This window comes from Alexandromys fortis, unplaced genomic scaffold, assembly GCF_014885135.2.
Source record: "Alexandromys fortis isolate MF-2015 unplaced genomic scaffold, M_Fortis_MF-2015_v1.1 scaffold_248, whole genome shotgun sequence".
Lineage (NCBI taxonomy): Eukaryota > Metazoa > Chordata > Mammalia > Rodentia > Cricetidae > Alexandromys > Alexandromys fortis.
Window position 1 is genome coordinate 1,595,048 of NW_026068118.1, and position 27,250 is coordinate 1,622,297.

The following is a 27,250-nucleotide window of genomic DNA, read 5'->3' on the forward strand; positions in this document are numbered from 1 at the left end:
CATTGAAGGTATTTTGACTGCTCCTGAACATGTATTTCAAAGAGTTTCCCATCTGTTTGAGGGTGCTAAAAATAGAATAAATAAACAGAACCCAAAGCCTGTCCTGAAGCAAGGGTTCAAGTGTAGAGATCCTTTGTTGAAAGAAGTGTAGAGATCTTTGTTAGCAGAAGAGAGAGGAAGGGGGAGTGGTATAGGAGGTCAAGGGGTTAAGTTCCAAACTACTTTATACTCTAACTCTGTTCAAACTCAAGCACTTCAAGTTCAATGAGGGAAGGAGACTTATGGAAATCATGTGGAACAAGGAACAAGCATGTGGTATCTGTGGGAGGAGCTTGAGAAACAGCAAGCTGTCCATCACAAGTGGTAGGCTGGCTCCTGGAACAGGTTCATTGTACAGAATTTCTTTAGCCCACTGGGCTCTAGAAACCAGAACTAGAGAAAACTCTTAGGCAAAGGACCCGCATGGCTGATGCCAAGTGTCAGCGAGCATAGAGTGTATAGTCAGGAGACAACCTTTCCTGGTAACACACTGCTGGCTCTCATTACCTCAAGTTAGTCTCAGCTTACCTTTTAGGTGACCCATCAGCTCCTCTGGAAAGCGCCCGTGGACTTCCTCTTTTCTGTCAGTGATAGAACCTCTGCTCACCTACAGCAGCCTATCATGTCCTGTCTACCACTTGAAGTCTGCTCATTGTGACTCCCTTTGTGATTGCTGTGAAGAAAGGGATTCTTGACCTCAGTCTTCAAGGACTGTTATGCTTCTTGTGTGTGGTAGTGCTTACTAAATGGTTACCAAAGTATCAGAAAGAATACCAGTGTCGGGTCACCAAATATCAGTAGCTTTAAAAGCTTATTCTGTAGCTGTGGGGGGGGGAGATGTACATGCGCACGCAAGTGTGCATACACCCTTCAGTTGTAAGAAGTTGGTTACTTTCCCATCCCTGTTCTTCAGATTAAGAAACTGAGGGTTATATTGTTTTAGGTCACTTTCCCAAGATTACATGCTTGTTTGTAGTTTGGCCATTTAGTGGAAAGGTTTTTTATCTATTCTATTACATAAGATGAATGGTACTGGTTACCAAGGAAAACAAAGGAACACAAGACATGGCCTTCATTCTCATAGTATTCATAAAGTGGCCATCTGGATGGCAGTGCTAGATTTGACATTTTATATAAATAATAACCAATGTTAGTGCTTGATGATGTTTCAATACCTGCTCTAGTGCTTTGCGTAGACATTATTTAACTCAGTTCTTAGAGCAAGTCCATGTAGTAGACATTGTTGTCACTCATCATGATCAAGGGACCTGAAACTCAGGAAGAATAGGCAACTTCTTCAAGATCACATGCCTAGTAAATGCGTGGGCTGAAGGGCCAGTAGGCAGGGACCTGAGTTCGAATGTCTTCAAAGTATATATTCATAAGATAGCAAAAGTAAGTCAACAAAAAAGAATACAGTTAATTCAAACTTGCATCAGATAGATGATCAGGAAAGCCTTCATGGACACCTCTTCTGATGTAGCTGCCTTTTGCTTTTCTCGGTGACACTTCTGCTCACCTGCATCAGAAAATGTGAACTGAAGTCTTGAAGGGTATAGATGATAGGAGAGGGTGATGGTTTCACCAGCAGGAATGAGGTAGATACAGGAAGTTAAAGGGAAGTACTATGGTTTATCTTCTAAAGGTCTGTGCTCTAGATTATTGGTCTTCAGGGTAATGGTACCAAGATTCTATGCCATTTAGAGATAATTAGATCATGGGGCACTACCCTAGGTAGTGTGGTCCTCCTAGGACTGAGTTAGTGCTCAGATTCTTTAGTCATAGGAGAGAGAAAGAGGGCTGTGCCTCTCCCTGCCATCTTGCTTACTCTTAACATGTGCATGTGCCTATTTTGTGATGCCATCTGCCAGATGATGACACCGCCAGTGGCTCTCAGTGGAGGCCTAAACAGATGGGAGCACACTGTCTTATAACTTTATCCTCCAAAGCTGTGAGCCAAATAAACCTCTTATATCTGTAAAGTGCTCATTCCAAGTATTTTGTTATAGCAACATAAAATAAAGTAAGAGCAATAGTACCTTGAGGAAGCAGAAAATAGTTGAGTGTTGCCGTCTGTCTAGGTGATAACACCAACACCACAGAAGTAAGGAAGCTGGCTGGAATGAGATATCTTTGGCCTTAACTATTAGAAGGAAGAGTCAGAGGGTTAAGGAGTGTGCTTGTGCTTTGTGCTTTGCACAGGGGGCTGTTACCAGAGCCTGTAGACCAGAGCAGAACTGTATTAAGATGAACTGGCAGGCACTATTAATGAAAAGAAACTGTGTCATAGGAAGCAGAAGAGAGGATCAACCGGGAAACCCCTAAGACACACAAGGCAGAGGATTAGAATTAAAGTACAGTAAACTGACTGGAGGGGAACGAACACAGGGGCATTAACTTGTGTTTAGTGTCTGGACTGCTGTAAAGAAAAATACCATCAATGGAAAGGCTTAAAAATCAGAAATTTATTTATCAAAACCTGGAAGTCCAGTATCCAGATTTCAGCAGTTCTATTGCCTGCTAGGGTCCAGTTCCTTACGGAGAGAGTGTCATCTCTCCATGTCCTTAAGGGCACAACAGAGACTGTGTCTTTCTTTGACCTCTTCCTTAAGGCAACTGATCTTATTCATTAGGGCTCTCCATTTTGGCGATGAAATCATCTTCCAAAGTTCATGACTTTGGGGAAAGGGCTCAGCATATAAATAGGTGACAAATATTCAGACCAAGGTATTTGGTATGAGGAGCATTTAAGGAGAGACGTATCATGCTCTGAGTTCAAAGGAGTAAGTACAGCCGGGTATGATGGTATGCAACTGAGGCAGGAGGATTGGGACAATTTTTACATGGTGTGATTACAGCCTGGGATACATAGAGAGACCATTTCTCAACACACATGTGCGTGCGCAAGCGCGCACACACACACACACACACAATGTGGGAAGGAGAGGGACTCACTCAGCAAGCATGTCATCAGAGTGCAGATCACATATCTTTGTCCACTTAGAAAGCAGTATTATGGGAAATGAAGGGAACTGGACAGAAATGGGACCACCAGTAACATCTGTGGAGCCGATGGTGGAAAGTCTGCCTAGCAGCAGAGCAAGCGAAACTGCTCATAGCTAAGTGCAGGAAGCAAATGTCAGTGAGTCCACTGTCCCGACACGGGAGCTCAGCGCACATACTTTCCCAGAGTGTGAAGTATATGGTATTTAAAGTTCATGGGAAACAGTTTTGAAAAATTGAGATGACCAATGTGGCCACACATATGTTGTATAAATAAAACAAATTATGCTGCTATATGTTGTTATAAAGGGGAATGTAACCCTCGGTGTTAGCTTCTGCTATGTGGGTGCACTTTCCTCAAACACAGCGTGACCCGCTGTGATGATACAGGATAAATGGCTGATGTGGTACTCGGCTTTCTACTTTCCTTTCGTTATTTGATGAATCAAACTGGAGCATTGTGGTGCTTCTTGCATTGCTCATTATCTTTCCTTTTCCAACAGATGATAACAATGAGGGAGCAGCTGACGTTGACATGAAAGAAGATGCAGGTAATAAGACCGTAATTTTATTGCTTGGGGTAAAGCCGGGAACCAATTTGATTTAGTCAGATCCTGCAATTTTTAAGGAAAGACTGAATAAGATGAAAAAGTAGAAATGTGTGTTCAACATCATAAAATAGGGGAGTGGCTATAGTAACTCTTTGGGCAAACATAGTTTCTATGTTTAGGGGTTAAATTGAACTTTGAGCTTCTTGACAGAGTAAAGGGGAAAAAATGAAAGAAAGGTACATTACTGTTGTAGCGTAACCAGCAGAGAAGTAAAGAAACCATCATCACCACGTCTTGCTACTCAAGACAACCGTTTGCTTTGCTAATACACTGGGTCTGAGAATTCCAGAGTAGAAGGCATGTACTCACCCAATTCTATACGATCTGGGCCTCCATTAGGAGCTGGCGTATTTACTTGTCTGGATGATGACTGACTCAGCTATAAGCTGAAGCCTTACTGGGGGCAATTTCCAAACTTAAACACTCTAAGTGATCTAGAAGATCTAGATGTCCTTCTAACATGGTGACCAGCTGATTTCATCTTGAAAGCATCAATGAGCCAGAGAGATGCTTCACGTTCTTAAGGTCAAGGTGTAGAAATCCCATAGTATCACTTACTCCTTCAAAATGGTTCTTCACAGCTTGTAAGGCCTAAACGGCTCCTGTGGCCCTATTTGATGAATATAATACAGCATATACCATTTTTATTATTAAGATGTATGACAACCACTCAAGAGAGACCAGAATCACAAGGAAACCTGGTGGTTAAAAATGTAAGCTCTGGCCTAAGGGAGTCGCTCACTATGTCTATAAATAGGTATCATGGATTAATAGACCCAAACACAGTTCTAGCTCTACACCATTCGTTGACTTTGAGTATCTTTCTTCAATAGTCTTTGTTCACTTCTGGGGCAACAATAGTCACCATATTGTTTCAGTTAGAAGATTAAATGAGACGATGTACCTTAACTGCTGCCCACACTGCTTGGCTCTCGGTAAAGCTTGACTATTCACTATGCTATTACTTCCTGCTGTCGTTTTCTCAACCATGGAGATTATAAGATTAAGAGGTCCATATTCCCCATTTAAACAACAACTATGCTTTTGGTATGAAATTGACCTAGCTTTCAAAATTTAAAACAGATATCTCAAAGATTTTAGTCTTGGGTGCCCTACAATTTGAGTCCAGAGCAGCCTATAAGTTACTGGCAATCTTGGTCTCAGCATCTCCAATAACCAAAGCTTCAAATTCTGGTGTGAAGGGTCTCATTAACTGAGGCTTCATTAAAGTTAACATTCTCTGCATTAGTTTAATTCTGTCCCTCTGGTGGCGATCCTTTAACTGCCTAGAGAAATAGCATCTGCTCCTGTTCTTCTTAAAAGTCCATTGGACCAATAGCCGCAGAGTTTCTCTTCTCTTCCCCAGTTTAGACATGCCTGATTTATAAGGTTCCCTTCTCTACAGGGACAATGAACTCAGCTAAAATGAGAGGTGGATAAAGAATGTGAAAGTTAGAAGCAGGAACAGAGAGAGGTAGCAGAGGAGGGACTGCAGCAGCTGCTGATGCCATGCCTCTGTTCCCTCAGCACTCATGCTTGGCTTTGAATGGAAACTTTCTAATGATAGCTTTTATGGTCCTCAGCTGAGTGGCTTTCTCTATTCATGCAGGAAAACTCAATGTACTAGTGAGTTTGTTTCTCTGGAGTAGCTCTCCAGCCAATGATGGATAAAGTACCCTTCAAACCAATGATGAATAAGGGTTAGCTTCCCAGGATTCCTGTGAAGGCGGTATAGCTCCGTAGTGTCATTGTACAAGAACATTGATTCAAGCCTCAGCAAACAGACATGCACGCACGCACACACACACACACACACACACACACACACACACACCTGAGACACATTCTAGGGTATATTGCAGTATAACCAATAGACATATATGAGCTTCAGATGTAATTTTATATTTTCTGGCACTCATATTAAAAATAAATAAATGAAATTAACTTTAGCAACATTTTATATAACACAATTATCCAAAAACATTATCAGTTCAACCTATAATCAATATAGAAATTTGGTTAGATGTCATGTCTAAGTTTTAATTCTGAACCTATGACATCCATGTATATCTCAGGTCTACATCTCAGTTCAAATTAAGTAAGCACATTTCAAGTTCTCACTGAAAAGGTTTATATAGCTGGAATATTAAACATCATGATTTTATATCCTTAACAAGAAGTCCCTAATAGAGTTTAGCCTATAATGCCCATGGTGGGGATTGTTCATGAATATATGTAGAAGTATCTATCTTCCTTCTCCTGTCTTATTTCATTAGTCCTTCTCTGATACTTTCTGAGATTAATTCTCAAATTAGCAACTTATACTCAAAACATTGTCCAGTATCTATACCTGGGAGAATGCAACCTAAGACAAGAACTCTACTTGAATTTTATGAAACAGAAAGCCCAAGATAAAATTTCTATAAAAACTTCAATTCTTATGTCCATGTAAAATGTCTTATTTTTAAAAATCTGTCCTAGATTAGCTTGAATGAGTTCGGTGCTATTCTTAGTTATTCTCGTGCATTGCCTTGCATAAAGTGTCCTTGGAGGATTCTTCAGCCACAGGGGTTCTGCCCTTTCAGCCAGGTTAATGTTCAATGAACCATTGGCCTCAGTGCCACAGCTACACATTTCTAGGCAAAGGGACTTGACTTCTTAAACAGAGCTAGCTAACTACCCAAACCATTGATTCATTTTAAAGAAATCATTGAAAGGAAGGACGTCTCTACAAGCTAGAATCAGCATTTGTAGTCTGGAGTATTCTCATTATTTCCGATTCCAGTCCCATCAGATATCCAGGGAGTTCTGCCTTCAACATCTGGTCGAGTCACACTCAATGATCCATGATGCCAAGACAGAATAGGTGTGGGGAGCTCGTTTGCATCTCCTAATGTTTGAGTGCTGAAGCCATAGGAGACTTGTGTGCTGGATGGTCCATAGCATTCCAGCTGGCCCTGCCAGACGTTGGTATGCTGGCTGGTTTTGTTATAATCTCACGATGGAGTGTATTGGTCTGCAAGATGAGTCCAGCTCTCTCCTAAGACCACTCATTTTTGCTTTCCCTCTGCCATACATTGTCTCCTTTCACAGAAGTAGGAAACCTACAGCGATGGTTAAGAATACAGTTGACCTAGTGAAGGGCTACTCGAGAGACTCAACCTGATAGACAGATGCTATTGAGTGGCAGTGAATAACAACTTCAATATCTAAAAGCACTGCCATGCTTCTCAGCTGGCTCTGTGGGTGATTTGAGTTGCAATGGGAATCTCCTGATGATTTCATAGGTATGATAATATCAGCCACACACTCTTCAAAGCTCTCCATAACAGAGCTGGAGCGAGATGGTGTGAGCTGGCTCAAGTCAGGCTTGGCATACCTCTGAGCACACCAGACTTCAACTGGGCCTTCTCTTGTGCAGATCACTGGATGTGCATGAGTTTATTTCCTACAACAACTGACAAAGAAAGACTTTGATTATGGGGGCTTCAATTAATTCTTACTTAAAAAGTAGAGTCCAAGTTTAAATCCAAGTTTGTCTTACACCAGAATTGATGCAATTTAACTTTTTGCTGTGGTCTCCAGACCCTTAGAGCAAATGGAGGCAGAAGCATCTCAAATGGAGTTGATATGTCTTCAAGGTGACATTCTCCCCCTGTAGAACTTTAATCATCCTTATTCAGGCATGCCAAATGTTCCCATGTCCTTCCATCTCAAAGGCCACACACTCTTGACTTGGACCAGTCTGAGGCAGCAGGGCTCCACCTATATCAACCATCACAGTGCTGCTCACCTAGAGCAGAGGAGGAAAGAGAGTTCAGTCTCATAGTCAAACTCCAGATTCATGACTTTGTTAGAAACAGGCAGTCTAAAATAGTACACATCAAGAAAGCTTAGGACATTGTTTGCAAAGAGGAACAAAATCAGCTTTTCCTTCAGCTCTTTTTAGACCAACAGGGAGTGTGATGGTTGATATAGGTGGAGCCTCAGGTAGGAACCTTTGAACAGAGGTCATGTTTATTAGTGACTTTTATTTGAACACCCCATGGGCATCAGGAAACAATCAAAGGCTCATGAATTTCACACAGGCCTTTCTATGCAACAAGCTTCCATGCCCATTGAACATAAATGTAGGCAAACCGATGTCTTTGAAAACTTCACCTAGACCCTAAGAATTTCTGTTAAGGTGGGAAATCACAAACTTGGCAGGCAATCAACAAAGCCTTCAGGTGTGAGAAACCCTGACTTGAAGTTGCATTTTCATATCTGGAGGCTCTTGCCTAGCCCCAGAACAGCACTCTTCAGGGTACAATGGGACTAGATCTAATGGTGAGATCACAATGCCTCTTTGCCTGGTCCGTGACTCTCAGTGGACCTGATATTTGTATGCAATAAGCTGTTCCAAAGACCCCACTTCTGGTTTTGCTGAACCATTCTAAAGCATCAGCATGCATCTCATACCTGTGACAGAAGTCGGCAAGCTGCTAAGGCAGTCACTGGCAATGTTTTTCACCCGGGCCTTGGTAATAACCTTAGCCATGACTGACCTGTGACCACTTAAAACTTAGCTCTTATGCCCCACGCCTTTGTAGTCTGTGACACCAGAATTTTTAATAGCAAACGTGGACATTTTTTATTGTTGTTCTGGTTCTTTCTTAATAGACAAAAGAGGAAAGGGGAGAAATGAGTTAACTGCAGTCCTGTAGTGTGATTTTAGAATTTAGGCATGAGGCAACAGCTGCTAAGAGAATGAGTTAGGCATAGAGCTGTTATATCTTGGACTTAAAGAAAGGACCAGTGAAGCAAAAAATAAAACAGACTCTTTTTTATGTCTCATTGTACTTCTCAGCACCAAGGATACAGGAGGGATGTGAAAAAAAGAAACACCCTTTTCTTGTAAAACATTGAGTTAGTTGTATGTGTACAATAAAGACACAAATGAGGGAGCAAGATAATTCCAGATACAAGTGATGTGGTTTTGAAAAACTTTGCTTTTAGGCCCTTTGCATTGTGTAGTCAGGGAAAGCCTCGCCCACCTCCTGCCTCCGGTGTGTGTGTGGGCGGGGGGGGGGGAGCAGTGGGTAAATTTAGTCTGGAAAAATAAAAAGAGTAAAAAGAAAACCCCAAAACTAGGCAGAAATGTACTAGAGGCACTGGAGTGGGAGACAGTAGCAAAGTCCTGGGGCAAAAATCAGTCTGTGGTTCAAAAAAATGAAAGTAAGAAGGTGGATTAGAGAGATGGCTCCGCAGTTATGAGCACTGCATCATCTTCCAGGGGACCCAGATTCTATTCCCAGCACCCATATGGTAGCTCATGGCTACCTGTATCTCCAATTCCAGAAGTTCCAACACCCTCATCTGGTCTCTGTGGACACTAGCTATGTGGTGCATAAACATACATGCATACAAAACATACACACATAGAAAATAAAAGCAAAGAAGGAATTGAAGAAAAACTTGCAAGGCAAATGGGCCATGAAACTACAGACATCAACAAAGCCAAATGGCACACTGTGCTCTGCGGTGGAAGAGGGTGAGCACCCAGATCTGATTGATGTTTGAAAAGATCACGGTGTTCAGCAGTGGAAGCGCGGTCCTTAGAAGGGAAGATTAGAAGGCTAGCTGTAGGAACTGAGAAACAGCAAGAAGTGCTGCTGATGCGGGTGCCAGGACTATTCATAACAGACGAGTCTAGGGTTTCCTAGAGCAAAGATGGGATGATCAGCTGGCTTGGGAACACAGGTGAGCGTAAGTTTGAATGGCGATACCTAGGTTTTAGTTTGAACTGGTTGGTAGATTGTATGCAACACCATTCTTCTAGACATGGAGTACCACAGAGAGGTTTGTACACATGAAGGGTAGTTCTGATTGGTTTCAGATTTGAGATTCCTGATGTGGGTTGAGTAAAGGGAAACCATTCGGACTGAGAAAGTAGGACATATAAGTCCCAGTCTTGTATGGGGTAGAAATGAGGGTGACTTTGGGACTGGTAACCTGTGAAGAAGGCCAGCTGATAGTGATTCTAACCTTAGTTTAGGAACTAGTCAGCCCACAAAGAATACTATGATCCCATAAAGTATATTTTGTGGGTTCTGCATTGACAGAAACTAGCAGGAAGATAGAGTATTGACAAGTTTATTGGTGTAAGCGAGAACATTTGGTCTTAGGGTGCAGGAAAGGTTGTTAACTGGTCGAGAATAGAATGGAAAAGCAAACAGAAGACATCCAGACATCCAACCCCAAGCCAAAAATGTGAGACAACAAAGGCAGAAGACACCAACATTGAGCTCAGCCGAAGGATTAAGTAGAAACTGTAACTCAAGGCCAGCAAACGTTCTAATCAGATGGGGTGGATGGAGAGCTATTTCTCCAGACGCCCTCCAGTCTTTCCTAGTCCCTGTGGGTAGACTTAAGAAAATGTTGAAAAAATTGATAAAAACTACAGATTAGTTGGAGACATAGGAGAGTGCTCGTTAGATTCTAGAATACAAAAGAAGTCCGTTCAGTAGAAGCAGAGCCTTTCCCAGCCCCAGGTACCTTAAAAGTGAGGTGACATTGTGTTTCATTTCTCTGACCTTTGAGGACTAAGATGAAAGATGTAATGGCATCTTCTAAGCCTTGAAATTTAGAGCGGAGTCCTTTGGACTGTTCTTATGGAGAATTACCCAATTTTTAAGATAGCACTTGTGTGCGATTTGGCATTTGCATGAATCGTTGATGATGTCTACAGAAAAATATTGGAGCTTAAGTTTAAGTCTATGTAGTAGGATGGAGAATACAAGTTCCTTGCCAAGATTTAGTTCAGCCACAATGACAGATGGATCTGTAGTTAAGGCTCAGTAAGTGTGTGCATGTGGTGGGTGAGATTACTACTAAGAAGAAAAAGATATTTAAAATTTAACACGTTCTGGACATTACTGGTAAATATTAAAAAAGAATTATTAAATTTGTACTTCCAGAAGGGCTTGAGCCTAAAGGCCTTTCCCCACCTCACAAGAAGAGCAAAGCAAAGAAACCAGAAAGTTCAAAGGACTCCAGTGAAGGTAAGTCCTGCTTCCTCTCAAAACTTATGCCATGGAGACAAACTTTCATTTCCTTTGTAAAGTATATGCATACCTTTCGCATTTAGATTTTTTTGTTTTGTTTTTGTTCTGTTGCTTCAAGGCAGGGTTCCTCTGTAGCTTTGGAGCCTTTCCTGGAACTAGACAACCAGACTGGCCTCAAACTCACAGAGATCCACCTGCCTCTGTGTCCCTAGTGCTGGGATTAAAGGCGTATGCCACCACTGCCCGGTGACACATATTCTTAAGGGTTACAAAATGACAAAGAACAATCCTATTTTGCTTTCTTTATATGTGCAATAACTTTTGTGAATATGAAGTCAGATTTGTTGTTGCTAAAGAAAAAAACATGTTTTAAAAAGTCATGTTCTTTACATGGCATAGTTTCATTTCTATAAGGTGAAATTATGTGAGTTGTGTTAAAACTAAGAAGTCCTCAGACCATGAGGAACTTAGTGTCAAGGCCTATACATGACGAACAGTTCTCTGGCTATTGTTTTATTGGTATCATTTGTTTTTCACATGAACATGTTTTTAGGGTTCCCAGAAGCAAACCTCAGCAATGATGCTGCAAACATCTCTCTTCTATTTTTTTAGTGGTCAGTGGGGAAGTCCTGTTGGGCTCAGGCTTCAGAAGGAATGATGCTGTCTCTGAGGACAGCCTACAATCATGCAAACTGTCTTTGAAAGGCGAATGTGGGTGTGTTTTTGGTGTGTAGCTTCTGGACTGCAGAATACATACATCTCCTGCTTGCTTACTTGGAGTTCCACTTTGTGCTTCGTGAGAAAATAGTCTGGTAGTATCGTTGCTGTTTTTATATTTATATATATTAAAATTAAAAAGAAGAAGGAGTGGTTAGCTGGTTAGCAGCCGTCTGGCATTCTGTTAGTGATGACTGTCACTTTTATGACTATCTCAGTTACTAAACACTGTCCTCACTCACTGAAATGTGTTTAGATGGTTAGAACAATTTGCAGAACTCGTAGAATCATGGTGAAGGTCGAAGGCTCTGCCTAGGACCAGATGGCAAGCCTTGCTAGTTTCTGAGGAGGAAACTAGTGAGTGCACCCTTCTTGGTGTGATTGCTGCACCTTTTCCTACGGGATCTCTGAAGGTCAAACTTGTGAAGACTTAGGAGCAAAACCCTAGTTGTTTTTCCCTGGAAAGGCTACCCCTTACAAGATGGTTGCCAACCAATGCATTGTTTCCATTGAAGGTGGTTTTCCAGGGCTGGGGTCTACTGTCAATACAAATGTAGACATGCTGAGACTTATTCTTCCACGCTACTCCTTGTGACTCTTTAAAACGACTTTTACTTCCTCCTCAAATTGCTTTGTTGGGGAAACACCATCCTCTCATCCTGGTATGACTCAGTGGTCCAATTTCACCCCCTCCAAACATGTGATCTCGCAAAATTACACATGTAGATTCTCTCTGACTTTATTGTCTGGGAAATGTAGTTAATTTGATTTTGTTTTCACTTCTTTTTTTTTTTTTTTTCTGAATAAAAAGTAGAACCTGGCAGCTATGCTATGACATTTCAAAGCTAGTTCCCTCAAATTGTACCTGTTCTCTGATGGTTGCGAAGTGATTTCCCACTTAGCTGTTGTTTTCCTTCACTGTCTCTCCCCTCTGAGTGCTTCACAAGGTGCGCTGTGCCTTTGTATTCTCTGGTTTCAATACGATGTAGTTAGGTGTACAATTCTTTTTATTCCTTTGACATTTTCTGACTTTCTCAGGATGGGGGGTCAGCGTCTTTTGCTTGTTTTAAAACTCCACACTCTTTTTCCTCACCAAATGAATACCAAAATAATATCTTATTACTGCTGTCTATTATTCCTCATTACTTTCTGAATTTTAACCATGTTGTGCCCCCCATAAACACACACACACACATTCATACACACACACATATGCATTCATACACATGCACACACAAACGCACACTCCCTTTTTCTTGTCTCTTTTTCAGAAGCCTTCTGTTTATTTTTTTCAAGTCTGTTATTAAGTTTTGTAATTTTCTTTCCAATACTACTCAACGTGATGTTTAGTTCACTTCTCACTTCAGTAGCCCCCTGCTGTTTTTTTCTTTTTAAAAAGTTTTATTTACAAATACATTTAGTCATTCTTTAGTTCAACAGTCACTTAACTTACAACCTGTGTCTGGTTTCACTGCGCATGTCTGCTTTTATGTCTGTTTTCATTGCACATGTCTGCTTCTGCGACCTTTGCTTCTGTAAGGTTGAGCTTATGTTAATTTTCGTTTTCAGGTTCTTCTTGGCATTTTCTCGGACTTTCATTTGTAGGGACTTTTGTAGTCGGCTTATGAGCTCCTTCATACATACATCTGGCTCTTTGAAATTTCTGAAGATACCAGTTTAGGAAGACCTTAAATACCTATCAGACTTACCATTTTCTTTGCTAATGTTTATACACAAGCAATTGCGTTGACTCCATAAAATGTTAAAACTGGCAGGAGAAAATTTTCCACTCTACTCATGACCAAGCATGACCTCTCTATGCCTTACATTACTGAGACTCAAGTCGTCCTCAGAGTGGACTTTAATCTGCACGCCACATCCCCAGGGGATATTTTTGACGCGTACACGCTAGAACATCATCCCAAGTCAGCAGGTTCAGAGACCCGAGCTGGGGTGAGGCATCGTGCTATTTGTAACCTTCCAGGCCATTCAGATGTGTGTTAGCGCTTCTAGTAGCGCCATTCTCCAGTGTGGACCATCGGGTTAGAAGATGCCTCCACAGATTTACATATAACTAAATTCAAATTCCTTCTGTGATGATGTCGAAGAGGAACCTTTGCTACAATGTCAGTTCAGTTATGTAGTCAGGAGTCATATAAAAACATTAATAGAAAGATGAATGCTAGATAAAATAGCACAGACATACTAGTAAAAATATAAATGCAGGCTTATCTATAAATATACACACACATATTTTCTGGTACACACAGCGAAATAGGTGTATGTGTGTGTGTGTGTGCACGCATGTGTGTGTGTGTGTGTAATTTACCCAGGAAATTATCTTGGCAGAGGGGAAGACTTTTTAAAAAACATAAAAGATTATATGTAATATTGCAGCCTATTTGTATTATATACACAATTTATAAAATAAAAGCATATTTTTCTCTGTAAAAATTACTAGGCCGATGTCACTTTTCTGTCATATTTTTGCCAAATGCCCTATTATTATGACGTCTGCTCAGCAGTTGCCTCTGCAGGGAAATCCATCTGCAAGTGTGCATGGAATGCTTGCTCTTCAGGAACCCTCGCTCTTGTGACCCTAACTCAAACCGCACTATAGTGCACATTAAAATGTGAATAATCTCTTTAGTCAGACAAAATTCTTTGTGGAAACATTTTTTGGAAATAAGAAAGTATGATATTAGTTTGAATATTCTGTAAGCATTAGAGTTATTAACTTTTACTGAGCTAAATTTTTTTCTGATTCCATGAACATGTACCTCATCTTTCCTGAGAGGCAGAATTTTCTCTCCGTTCCATCCTCTCCTCTGTGTATTAGAGTATTGTGTGACATGCTGTTTGCTGAGTGGCTGGGTGGAAGGGGCATTCTATCGCTCGGAATGCCATGCAGTAGTTCATGCATTATATTCATAAGCATGATCTTTAATTTAATTTCTTTGACAAGTGCAGTGAAGGGTAAAATCAGGCAGTCATAATTCTGACTTTGCCATCACTCAAAGGAGCACAGTGATTGACCAGCTTTGAAGGAGCAGAAATGAGGACGACAGCTTTCTCGGGAAGAAAAGCCCGGTGTCGCCCTGTAGACTTTAAGATACGAAGCGTTTAAACAAACTAAATTTCTCTGGCAAAAATTACAATTCAGTAAATGCTGACCCCGCCATCTTGCTTTCAATTTGCTCTCTGTTACCCATGATCTGGGAGCACTTGGAGCTTTCCTATGTCGGCAGAAACAGCCGGCAATCCATTTGGTTTATGGCTGTGTCCTCCACAGTTCCCCATTCCGTGCAGCTGTGGGCATGATGCAGGATTAGCATTCAGATTCCAAATCATTTTTAGAAAACGTCGGCATTGTGATAATCTCTATGGTGTGAAAGCCAAGCTTGCCAGGGGAGGGGAGCCACGAGTCCTGTTTGAACAGGAGGCTTTCCAGTTTTATTTGTCTATTTTCAGTGTTGTTTGTTAACCCCACACCCCCTCATGTTTGGAGGTATCCCACGTAGGGTGATAAGATATCTGTATTGTCCCTGCTATACATAAACAGCTAAGTAAAATATGGGCAGACCTTCTGCCTTTTCAAATTCTGGTTCCCTGTTGGGGAAGTTTTTCTAAACTAGGGCTTGTGTTCCCATGCACTACAGTGGAAGGAATAACCCTGCTTTTTGTGATCACAGGCAGACTTCAACAAGATGCTCTATAGAAATTACCCAGCATAGTGCATTGAAGCGTATTGAATATCAAACAAGGAAAGTTGCCTCCCACAAAAAGTCACTCATTTTATTTATTAATCCTTGAGGCTCTTTTTAATATGATCAAAATATTTTGTAACTAATGTTTAGAATGGATGGTCTCAGTCTCCTATGTCAATGGCTTTCTCTCATATTTCTCTTGAGTTCATTCACTCAGCACTCCCCTCCCCCATGCCACTGCATTAGTTGAAAATAAACCTCCCAGCCTGTTCTCTCCTTCAGATCTTTCCTGCAAATCATGCTTCCCAAGAAAGCTCTTTAGCTGAAAGTTTTCACAAGTGCACAGAACAGTACTTTTTTTCTACTTTCACTTACTACCTCTAAAACTTCAAGGAGGGCACAGACTAGGTCAGGGAAGGAAGGACAAGCTGTCTAGGGTTATGGCTATTCAATCAGACCTTGCTGTTGAGACAGTCGCCGTTAACCCTTCAGCTCTCCAGTTTCTATAAGATGGGGGAAACAAGGCTCTCTCCTCTGCCTCAGTCCTGTTCTCTATGTGTTTCTCAAGGGTGGATGATAGAACTCTACAGTGCTATCCTCCAAAGCCCTCTCAAGATATTTGTGAAGCCAAGTGACTTCCACAGAGAGGGATGTGCTTCCTGAAGTCTCAATGTACCTATAATACCGAAGGGGTGGGATCAGCTGCAGCTGGGGGAAGACATGATACCAAGGTACCTACAGCATCCTTCCTCCAAAATGTCAGTGGAGGGATCGCCATCCAGGTGGAGTTTCTTCTCCAAGTATTCAGTGCACACCCTTTTGTTGAGTACTGTGGTAGTTTCCCCTTCTCTGTGACCAGACTTTCTCACATTTTAGTTTCTTATGCTTAACTGTGCTCTGAAAGTATTAAATGGAAAAAAAATCCAGAAACAAGTAACCCCAGAAGCTTTAAATGACTTTTACTATAGTATATTATAATCCTATTTTGTGAGGATTTTTGTAGGAATTCTTTTTTTTAACATTTTCAATTTTATGTATATATTTATTTTTGACAACAAATCTTACCCATTTCTCTATAAGGTTTGTGAGTCAGGAAATTAAGATACATACAGTAAGGGCCGCATTGAATAAATGGGACCTCCTGAGACTGAGGAGCTTTTGTAGGAATTCTTAACCTCTTTTTGTATACACCTTATAAATTATCATCAACAACAAAAATAGCTGAGTGTGGAGATTATTCTAAGTGACTTGGATACTATAGATTCTCATGCACTCATTCCTCCATGAACGGTGGTTCCCTGTTATCACATTGTTGGTTTCAATCAGCACCTTCCCTAGTAAGTGATGGTCATGAAGTTGCCGTCACTCATGACTGCCAACCTCAGGAAGAAAGGAGGAAATAATCAAAGGAAGAAAAGAAGAGGGACCGTGACCTTCCTGGCTTTGAGATTGACCTACCTAGGGCAACAGGGGAATGAAAAAATGACAGATGCACACACAGAAAAGCTGGGATCCCAGGTCTCTGAAGGGAGGCAATCTCAGGCTGCAGTCATCCCAGAAAAGGGAGCTGTATTGGGACTTTCTGCACATACTATTGCCTTTCATATTTGGACCAGCAGAAAGTCTCGCCATTTTTATGGAACTGAAGCACTGGGTTCTGTGACACAGCCACGCTCATGTCCACCATATACCTCATCTCCTCCCCAAGAGAGAGGGAAGCTGGCACAGACAGTGGAAACAAACCTGACCTTGCTAGGAAACAAGATTCCAAATCTTACTTTTTTCACTTCAGAGTGCAGTATAATCCTCCATTTAGTCTTGTCTGACGTATCTCTTTGATATAAAACTCTGAAAATCTACATCAACATCAGATATATAAAAAAATGATTCTTTCTGAGCTCTTTCCTGCATTCCCAGTGAATACTTATAATCTTAATTCAAAATCTCTGCATCACGCTTTCCATGACCACATGGACTTCTGAGAACACATAGGGCCACACTCTCTGGGCACAGATGGGAAAGAGTCTCTTTAATTATATTTTTAGTTTTGTTTTATTTTACATGTATGAGTGTTTCGTCTGGAAAGATTTCTATGAACTACCTGCATGACTGGTGCTTGTAGGAGGCAGAGGGAGAGGGTCATATCCTCTGGGACTAGAGTTACAGAGAGTTGTGAGTCACCATATGGTACTGTCAACCAAACCCAGTCAATGTTTGAAGAATTCATCTAAGTGGATATAAAGTTAGCTAATAAAAGAACAAAGGAAAATACCTATTGAACAGATTCCCACAGAGCGTTTTTTATAATCATTTTAAAGGTATCTTTTTTAAAAAAAAAAGTTGTATAGATGCCTCTGAGTTATTTTGGACTGTGTCTCTTTAAATCTTCAGTTCATCTACTTCAATATAGAACTGAGGATGAAGTTTGCATCCATTCACTTCCGTTTCATTGAAAACTTGTTTCTTAGCTATGCGGATGAAGCATTTGAGTAATCACCACACACACACACACACACACACACACGTACACACAATGGTGGCACCATGACAATAGAACCTTGAGGATTGTAATACTGGGTCCTAACTTTTCAACAGATAGAAGTTTTGTATGTTTTGTCTTTAAGGAGGACTGTTTAAAAAAAGAAAAAAAAAAAGAAACAGTATTGGAATTTCACATTGCGGTTGTACTTCATAATCTCAGTTTCTATTGCAGTAGAGTTGTTCTTTCCTACTGTACCAGAGAGAGCCTTAGAATTGTCCACCCACATCAGAATTACCTGGCCACACACCACCGTCTCCTGAGGGCTAGCTCAAGTATGGCTGTCCTTCCTCGTACTTGTTGCTCTGGAGCTATCAGAGACAGTCTAGGGAATGAGCTCACTCCCAGGGACCACTCTACCCGAGGGAGTGATGCACAAAACCCAGGGTACACGCTTCTCCTTGGGCACAGATGCTAGCAAATCCACTGGGACCATTTGTCATTTATCCATTCTGAGAATTCTCCACTCAGCACTAACAACCATTGCCCTGGCAGGAAGAAGAAAGACACATAGTGTGTGAGAAAATAGAGAGAGACAAGGAGATGGTAAAGTCAGGGCGGTCCTGGAGGGCACTTCCTAAACAGCTGCAAACAGCTCTTCCCGGGGAGACTTGCTCCTCCTTCTTTCTAAGGCATCCACTTTTGGCCAATGGGCCAATGCCATTGGTACAGGCTTTGCAGCTCTGCCCTCCCTTCAGTAAATCAGGAAGCACATGTAGCTTGACGCTGAGCACCATTCCTTCTAGGAGTTCCTGACAATCTGAAAGTGTAATTGCAAAATACAAAGCAGGAAACAAAAACAAACTTTTTTCCTAGATAATCAGAGGGTCAGTTGCCAAGCCTCTGGCATCCCTCATCTGGAAATAGTTCATTGAGGATCTTATAGGAGCATGAGCACTCCTCTTATAAAAGATCAAAGGCCTGGGGCATGGAGTCATCTGAGTGGGTAAAGAGCTTGCTGTGCCAGTGTGAGGACCTGAGTTCAGATCCCCATCCCCGGCATCTGTGTGACACCAGCACTGGGGGTGGGGATGCGGTGGGGGAGGGACTTGCTGGCCAGCCAGCCTAGATAAAATGTCAAGCACCATATTCAGTAAGAGACCTTCTCTCAAAAAACCGAGGTTGTAGAAGCAATTGAGAAAGGTAACTGACATCAGCTTCTGGCCTCTGCCTGTGTTTGTAAGGATGAGTGTCACTGCACACACACACACACACACACACACACACACACACACACAACCAGAGCACCAATACTGATAAAGTGCTGCTTTTAGACCCTAGCAAGGTTTAGTCAGTTCTCCAGTGATGTTCTTTATAAACCAAAGATCCTCTGCAGAGCTAAGGACCCTACCCTGATGTCATGTGTCCTTCCCTCCAGTCTAGAATGGTTCTTCTGATCTAATTTGACTGTAGGATTCTTGACACTATCAAACAGTGTAGGACAGTTGCAATGCATGGTATTTCAAGCCCATGTTTATCTGTTGTTGTTCCATGAGAGGAGCCCACCTAAGCATCTTTGTACTCCTCTTTCAGAAGTGACTGGTTTGTTTTTTTTTATTTTGTGTGTGTATTGGGGGAGGGGCGTGTTCACAGCCTGCTCTGCGATGTGATTGACTTCAGTCTGTCTCACTAGGATAATGTTCATTAGGTTATGGTGGTGTCTAAGGGGTTTTCTACCTGAGTAGCTAGTTCAGGCTCTGTAACTGATGAGAATCTTACAGGAGACTATAGTGAAACCATTTCATGCAAACATCACATCACTTTTTGAACTTTTCATTAATTACTTGATCACTTTTATGTTGTTATGGATTCATGATTTCTTATTGCCATTCATCAAATTTTCAAAATGTCCCTACCTTAATGGATATTCAAAAATAAGTTTTGGGGTGGCAGTTGTGTGGGGTCACTATAGAAAAAAACATTATCAGTTGGCCTTGATGGCTAAATATGGAGAATCAGTGTACAAGATGTAGCCTTCTCTATGACCTCTGATTACTACATGGTCTTCTTGAAAAACACTAATCAGGTTCTCCAATTGAAGGCAGAGGCAGCTTGTTTGTTTCTCAACTGCCCAGACCCCAAATAACCACACAGAAACTACATTAATTGCAATATTGTTTGAACAATAGCTTAAACATATTTTTAGCTAGCTTTTGCATCTTAAATTAACCTATTTCTATTACTTTATATTTTATCACAAGGCTTGTGGTTTATTGGTAAGGTTCTGAGGTATCTGTCACGTTTGGCAGCTACATGGTATCTCCCTGACTCTGCCCTCCCTCCCTCCCTCTCTCTCTCTCTCTCTCTCTCTCTCTCTCTCTCTCTCTCTCCCTCTCTCTCTCTCTCTCTCTCCCTCTCTCTCTCTCTCTCCATCTCTGTTCAGATTTTCCACCTGGCTTTACTCTCTTCAGCCATTAGCCATTAGCCAAAAGCAACTTCTTTATTAACCAATGGCAATAAAACATATTCACAGCATACAGAGGGGAATCACACATGATTCCCCCCTTTCCTGTCTAATTAAAAAAGGTTTTAGCTTTAACAAAGAAAAATTACATATAACAAAACAGGTATTAAGCAAGAATTACAGTTACAGTGTTTATATCTATTCTATATTTTATCATAAATAAGGAAAACTATAACTATCTATTCTTCAACTCCATCAGTGACTCCAGATGGATATAATACTAACTTAGTAAACAGAAAGTGCATTGTAAGCAACTTCCAAAACTCTATTTAATCTTTTATAATAACTAAGGAAAACTATAACTATCTATTCTACAGTTCTATCAAAGACTCCAAAAGGATATAATATTACATAAGTTAACAGGAAGTGCAGGAATTCTGAAAGATTATCTCACCTTTAGGCAAGTTCAGCAGTCATTTTTCTGTGGGTCCTGCATGTCCAGTTCATACAGCATACCATCAAGAAGTCTAGGCATAAGCAGTTTCTTGCCAAAATGGCTAACCAATTCCATAAAAAGCCTTTTGGATGACCATTATGCTCTTGAAGTAGATTGGTGCTGGCAGGAGCAGATGAGTCTCATTTTGATGAAAAGGCCTAAGTTCTTAAAACATTTTAAATGCCATATTCTGTTAGTCTTTGAAAGATTTGAAGAATATCTGTCTATCTGAAATATATCTCTGTATATCTAGAAAAACTAACTAACATGACTACAAACTTGACTATTATAGATGACAATCTACTAACTTGTATTTCTTCATTACACAGTACATTTTTAAATTAGCTTCACAAATACAATACCTTAATCAAGAGCAGAAATATACATATAACAAGATACCTTTAAAACACATATATTGATTTATCTTAGCAGCCGTACAGTGAAATGTCTCTCTGTACTTAGATCATTTACAGTCAAAAAATTAAAAGAGGATGCAGTAATATACATAATCCAGACTCTCTGTGTATTTTCCATCTTTATGTGGCTTACTTTTTTTTACTCTATTACTTTTTAGTATTTATTTTATCTTTATTCCTTTAATTATGACTGTCTGAATTTTGTCTTTTTAAAGACTTTGTTTTAATTTTATTATATTCTCTCTCTTCTCTCTCTCAAGCCTATGCACATTTTTTTAAACACACTGTGACATGTTCATAGGTTTATTTGTGTCTGAAACTGTCTTTATTGTGTATCTGTAATTCTTTTCTGAACAGGACAACTTCTTAAAATGCTAAGCAGCATGGCTAGGACTAAGGCTGCTTTGTCCTTTTGGCTCTGCCCAGTCCAACATGGTGGAGGTCTGTTCAGCACCAGCTCTGTGAGCCCTGCTCAGAGCTCAGTTTTCAGGCACATGGTAGGTTTCCTTTGCCATTAAGCAAGTTGTAGCACTCTGCTCCCAAACCCCATTTAAATGCTCCCACAGCTGGTCCTCCCAAAAGAGTCAGAGCCCTTTGTGCTGGTGAACCAGGAAGCCTTCTCCTAAAGAAGCTGCACCTCTACTTGCTACCAGCAAACAAAGCCCATTCAAAAAAAAAAAAAAAAATGTGGTTACTAAGAGGTGCTAACTCTGCATTTTGTCTGTGTGTGTGTGTCTAAAACTACTTTTAAAGCTTTCCCAGGTTTTATGTGCATGTAGTTGCCCATGAAGGTGTTGTAGGTTCTTCCTCTGTATGCTGTGAATGTATTTTATTGTCATTGGTTAATAAAGAACCTGCTTTGACCTATAGTAGGGCAGAATATAGCCAGGCTAGGAGAGCTATATATAGAAAGAGTAGGCAGAGTCAGGGAGATGCCACATAGCTGCTGAAGGAAACAGACACCTCAAAACCTTACCAGTAAACCACAAACCTTGTGGTAAAATATAAAATAATAGAAATGAATTAATTTAAGATGTAAGAGCTAGCTAAAAATACCCTTAAACCATTGTCCAAACATTATTGCAATTAATATAGTTTCTGTGTGATTATTTGGGGCCTGGGCAGACAGGAAACGAACTAACTGCCTCTACCTACACCCAAATTTAGTTAAGCTTTCCAGAACACCATCCATGGAAAGTTGAGAAACAGCATCACAACCTGGGATTCAAGGTTTCAAAAAGTTTCCACTCAGTTGAATTGTCAAATATTGCCTTTTCAATGTATAATATCAAGCAAATTAGCAAATGGTCAATGTACATATGTAGATGTAGCCATGTCAATATATGTAGATACAACTTCTATTTTTATAAAGGTAATCCATGTGAGACAAAAGGTCATTTCTACATTGTCAAAGCTCATTAAACATTTTTATTATATCATTCCTTTCTCTGTATCTGTCACTCTCTGTATGTCTGTGTATGTGTATGTCTCTCTGTGTGCGTGTGTTTGTGTGTGTAGGCAGGTACCACAGTTCTTATATTGGGATTATAGGACAATTTAGGAGTTGGTTCTCTTCTTCAACCATGTGATTCCCAGGGATTGAGCTCAGGTCATCAGGATTGGCAGCAAATGCCTTTATCCTCTGAGCCCACAGCAAGATCCATTGTGATATGGAATCAATTCTGCTGTTTCTTGCTGGGCAGTCTGCCAGGTTGATGAGTCTCTGAATGAGACAACTGTCTAGTTCTGTGTATAGAGATCAAAATGTATTTTAGTAAGGCCTGCATGGGCAATCCCTCTGTTTGTGCTTCCAGATCACTCTCCAACTTGCTTTGTATTTTGAAGCTGGTGACCCACCCCTTTACTGGACTCACTCTCCTTCCAGTTTTGAATGGTTCAACCAGTTTCTTCATTCTTTTTCATGCTTCCTAAGGAGGATTATTTTGGAAATTTTGTTGTTAGTAAAATCTTCATAACATAACTGCATGGTGCGTGTTTTTATATTTCAGTCTTTTGGTGGGTGTGAAGCAAGGAGTAATTAAGGATTTTTGTTTTGTTTCTGCGTGTGTGTGTGTTCTTACCCTGCCAATGAATAAATATCTGGCTCACATTTAGAAGTCATAGGTCAGCATAGTGGGAACTTTTTGCCAAAGATTACTGGAGACAGGAGACGATCACACGGCATTTGTTCTCCCCATTGAGCCGGCAAACACCATCTTCCTTAGGCAACTTGAAGGTGGCCCTTTGCACCTCCAGCTATTGTTCAGTTATGATGAACCACCTCTAGGGCTGATGTTGGTAATGGCTCCCTTCATTGTTAGCTCTGTGGATCTTCATAAAGCTTCATTGACCCCCCCCCCCATTCTACCTACATCACCTAAATTTCCCCTTTGATAAACTCTTCACACTCTCAAATACACCCACACTTCCCATTGGGACCCTGGAAGTTCTCGCTCTGCTGCAGTCATTGTCACCACATCCCAGAACCTGACCTTGGAACCTCACATTAACCGCATATTGACTTGACTCCCTTCTCTCTCCTGGCTGGAATATTTCCCTTGGTTTAAACTTTACTTAGCTGCTATGTTTGTCTTTCAAAATGTGCCTCTGAGTCAGTAACTCAAGTGACCTTCGTAGCCATCTGCGCTGGATTTTTATCAACTTGACACAAAGTAAAAATCATTGGGAAAGAGAGAACCTCATTAGAGAAAATGCCTCCATTGAATTGGCCCGTCGTCAAGTCTGAGGGGGGGCATTTTCTTAATTAGTGATTGATGTAGAAGAGCCCAGGCAAGTGTGGGTAATGCCATACCTGGACAGATGCTCCTGGTTGTTGTATTAGTCAGGGTTCTCTAGAGAAAAAAAAATTGTAGTTTGTGTGTGTGTGTGTGTGTTTGTGTGTGTGTGTGTTTGTGTGTGTGTGTTTGTGTGTGTTTGTGTGTGTGTGTATACAAATATATGAGGGGATTTATTACAATGATTTACAGGCTGCATTCCAGCTAATCCAACAAAGGCTAGCTATCAACAGAGAGTCAGAAGATATAGTAATTGTTCAGTTCATAAGTCTGGCTATCTCAGTTCATCTTATATGCTGGAATCCTAAAGAAGTAGGTTGTAATGCCAGTGAAGGGATGGGTGTGCTAGCAAGGTGAGAGCAAACAGGCAAAGAGCAAAAGCTTCTTTCTTCCAACAGTAAGTGGCCCAAAATAGAGGTATGTCTTTCTGCCTCAAAATCCAGATTAAAGGCATGTCTTCTCCCAGCTCAAAATATCTGGATTAAAAGTGTGTCTTCCTAATTCAAAGATATAGGTCGGAACTGGATCTTCCTACTTCAAATTTAGCAAAACCATCCCTCACAGATATGGCCTCCATTTGGAGGTTTAGTTCCAGGTGTAGAGAGCTGCATGGAACCACATCTGATAATCAGCTCCTAATTATGGCTAAAACCTGACTTAGGCTGTGATCACGCAATGATTGTCAGCTGCTTGCATATGCGTGGACCTATGGGCAGTGCCCACCTGGCAATCCGGGGTTGGTAGCCCATGCCTTTATAGGGGCTGGGAGAGGTTTTCCCGGGGGGGGGGGGGGGGGGGAGGGGGGGGGGGGGGGGGGGGGGGGGGAGAGAGAGAGAGAGAGAGAGAGAGAGAGAGAGAGAGAGAGAGAGAGAGAGAGAGAGAGATACAATTGTTAAAAAAGACCCTGAATAAACTGCTAGCAGGAAGAGCTCCGGTGTCGCGTCATCCTTGCTGGTCGAGGTGGACGTGACATTCAGGTATAGTCAAGTGGACCACCAAGCAGAGTCATCACAGCTTTGTAAGAAAGTAATGAACAAGCCACAAAGAGTCACAGTGTTCCTGTATGGCCTCTGTTTCAGTCCCACCATGGCTTCCCTCCCTGGTAGACTAAGAGTTGTACACTTAAATAAACCCATTCCTCTCCGGGTTGTTTTAGGCCCTGTTTTTTTTTCCCAGCAATAAAAAGCAAATTAGAACATCACTACCCAGTATATTTTCATTCTATTGTTTGAGGTGGTTAACAAACACTCTTGGGTTCTAGGGGAGAGAAATAGAGACCCTACTTTTGATGAAGGCTAGCAAAGCCACATTTTCAAATGACAAATAAACAAAAATTAAGGCATAGAACATGTACTACTACTACTACTACACAGCCTAATCCAGTGTCTACCACACATATACAATTAAGTCAATAACATTAGTGGGATGAGTTCAGAAGGAGACACTGGTTCCCTCAAAGTGAGAGTAAGTCGAGATACACAGATGGGAAGTCCGGAGTCTACAGACCAGACAGAGGAGAGAGATCACAGTGAGGTAAGCCTGGGCAAAAAAAAAAAAAAAAAAAAAAGCTGTGGCTTCCTGTCAGTGATGACTCACCTCCCTCAGCCTCTGAAGCCTGTTAACTGAAGGATTTCATTTTACGGTCTGGATGGTCCTCTGCACCTGGTTCTGTGAGAGGTTGAAATCCAGTCATACAGCCATCAACTCCTCATTTGTGTTTCTGGTTGAAAGGCATTCTTCCACAAAATTAGCTGACTCCAAATTCATTGCTTTTGCTGAGAGGACCGTCACACTCTGCTGTCTGTGCAGCTCTACTAAATCACGCGTGAGCTTCAAGTCTTCCGTGGCCTGGAGGCTTATTTCAAGAGCGAGTCTCCTCGTGTGTATGACAATTTGCCTTTCCAGAGTGTGCCATCAGCAAAGTAATAGGAAATGGGAGACTGTGTTGCAGTCAAGTCAGAGGGATTGGTGTGTCTGTGTGTCTGTGTGTGTGAGGGGGGGAGGGAGGGAGAGAAAGAGAGAGACTCTGCTCTTTTTCTTTTTCTCTGAGAGATGGATTTTCAGAATGGATAACACAATAGCACTAGGTCCAATGATTGGGAGATAGAAAGTAAATGAGAGGCAATCCCAGAACAGTTCTGGGACATTCTTAGACAGTATCATCATAGCCAGTGCTACACTTAGTAAGCCCTTTCTGATGACGGCAGGAGCCCTCATGTGAGAACGTAAGACTGCATACACCACTCTGGATTTGTAGATCAGTGATGTTTCTCAAGTGTCCAACATATTACTGGTGAGCAAGCAAGCATGAGAAGCATTGGTAGCCTACTGTAGGCCAAGAGACTCATTCAAGAACAGAAGAGTCATTTTAAAGGCTTCTAGAGGAATCAGTGTCTAAAGAGTTCACACGGCACTGGTTCAGAAAACTCAGCCGTTGCAGGTCTCTCCTGTCTCTGTCCTCTGCCTCCATCTTTGTCCTCTGCCTGCCCACCTCTGGAAAAAATCCTGAAGCAGATAGTCTACCTCTCTAAGGCCAAAACCGATTCAAGCAGTCATCCCATTAGCCCAGAGAGAACAATCTGTTATTTCCCAATGGCTTCAGTGCAAGTGCTGAAGCTGTGTTTTCTTATTTCTGATTGGCCAAATTTGGTCAAGCATCTACCCCCTGAACCTACCACTGTGACCAGGGGTATTCAATGTTCTACTTATGGCTGGGTCTCCTGGCAGCTCTGGGTCTGGAATAGCAAAAGGGGAAAACATGATCAATTACATTTAGATTCATGGAAAAGTTAGACCCGCCCAATGGCAAACGCTACATACTGAACTACTGTTGTCAAGGCAAACGGAGCATGGACTGTGGAATGAAAAAGTTTGGAGGAGTGAAGAGCTGCCTGGGGAAGTAAAGGCAGAACAGGAGAGACTCAGGTCATGACTGTGATGTCTGGGTTGAGTCGGCATGGGAAGATTTAAAGAATGCATATCTGGGAGGAGCCTGAGAGCAGAAAGTATGAGTCAGACTCTGAACTGAGCTGCACTATTAGCCCAAAAGAACACATTTGGAAGGCAGCGTGGAAGTATGCTTCTAAACTTTGGTTGTTTGGTCTTTAAATGTCATCCTGTATTTCCAAACTATTTGATGGTGGGTTAAAAAGAATGCCAGAAGTACTGCTTATGACTGACCTCATTCTCAGGGCCACCCCGGGCACTGGGGAAATCTGAGCTCCAGTTGACTCCGAAATTATTTGGGTGGTATGGTAACTCTGTCTTTAGATGTTTATGCCTTGGCAGCCACAGGGAATTACTTCCCCCTTGGTGTTTAGGTGCTGGATTTCCTCGTCTGGTGCCCATTAAATTAGGGAGTGCTGGAACTTGTCATCTGCTAATAAAGTTACCAGCAACACATTTCAGTAACGAGGGCCCTTCCCAGCAGTACTGCTGCTCACGGTTCCCTATGGATACATCCCAGGAGACAGAAAC

General features: G+C 41.4%; 1 protein-coding gene across 1 annotated transcript in view; it reads left to right on the forward strand.

Moving 5' to 3' along the window:
- LOC126490199 (ADP-ribose glycohydrolase MACROD2-like) overlaps window positions 1–27,250 on the forward strand; it is a 1,491,479-nt gene that overhangs the window by 1,324,804 nt on the left and 139,425 nt on the right. Inside the window, exons 9-10 of the mRNA XM_050124928.1 lie at window positions 3,546–3,593; window positions 10,613–10,696. Of these exons, the coding sequence (XP_049980885.1) occupies window positions 3,546–3,593; window positions 10,613–10,696 (132 nt within the window). The remainder of the gene's footprint in view (window positions 1–3,545; window positions 3,594–10,612; window positions 10,697–27,250) is intronic.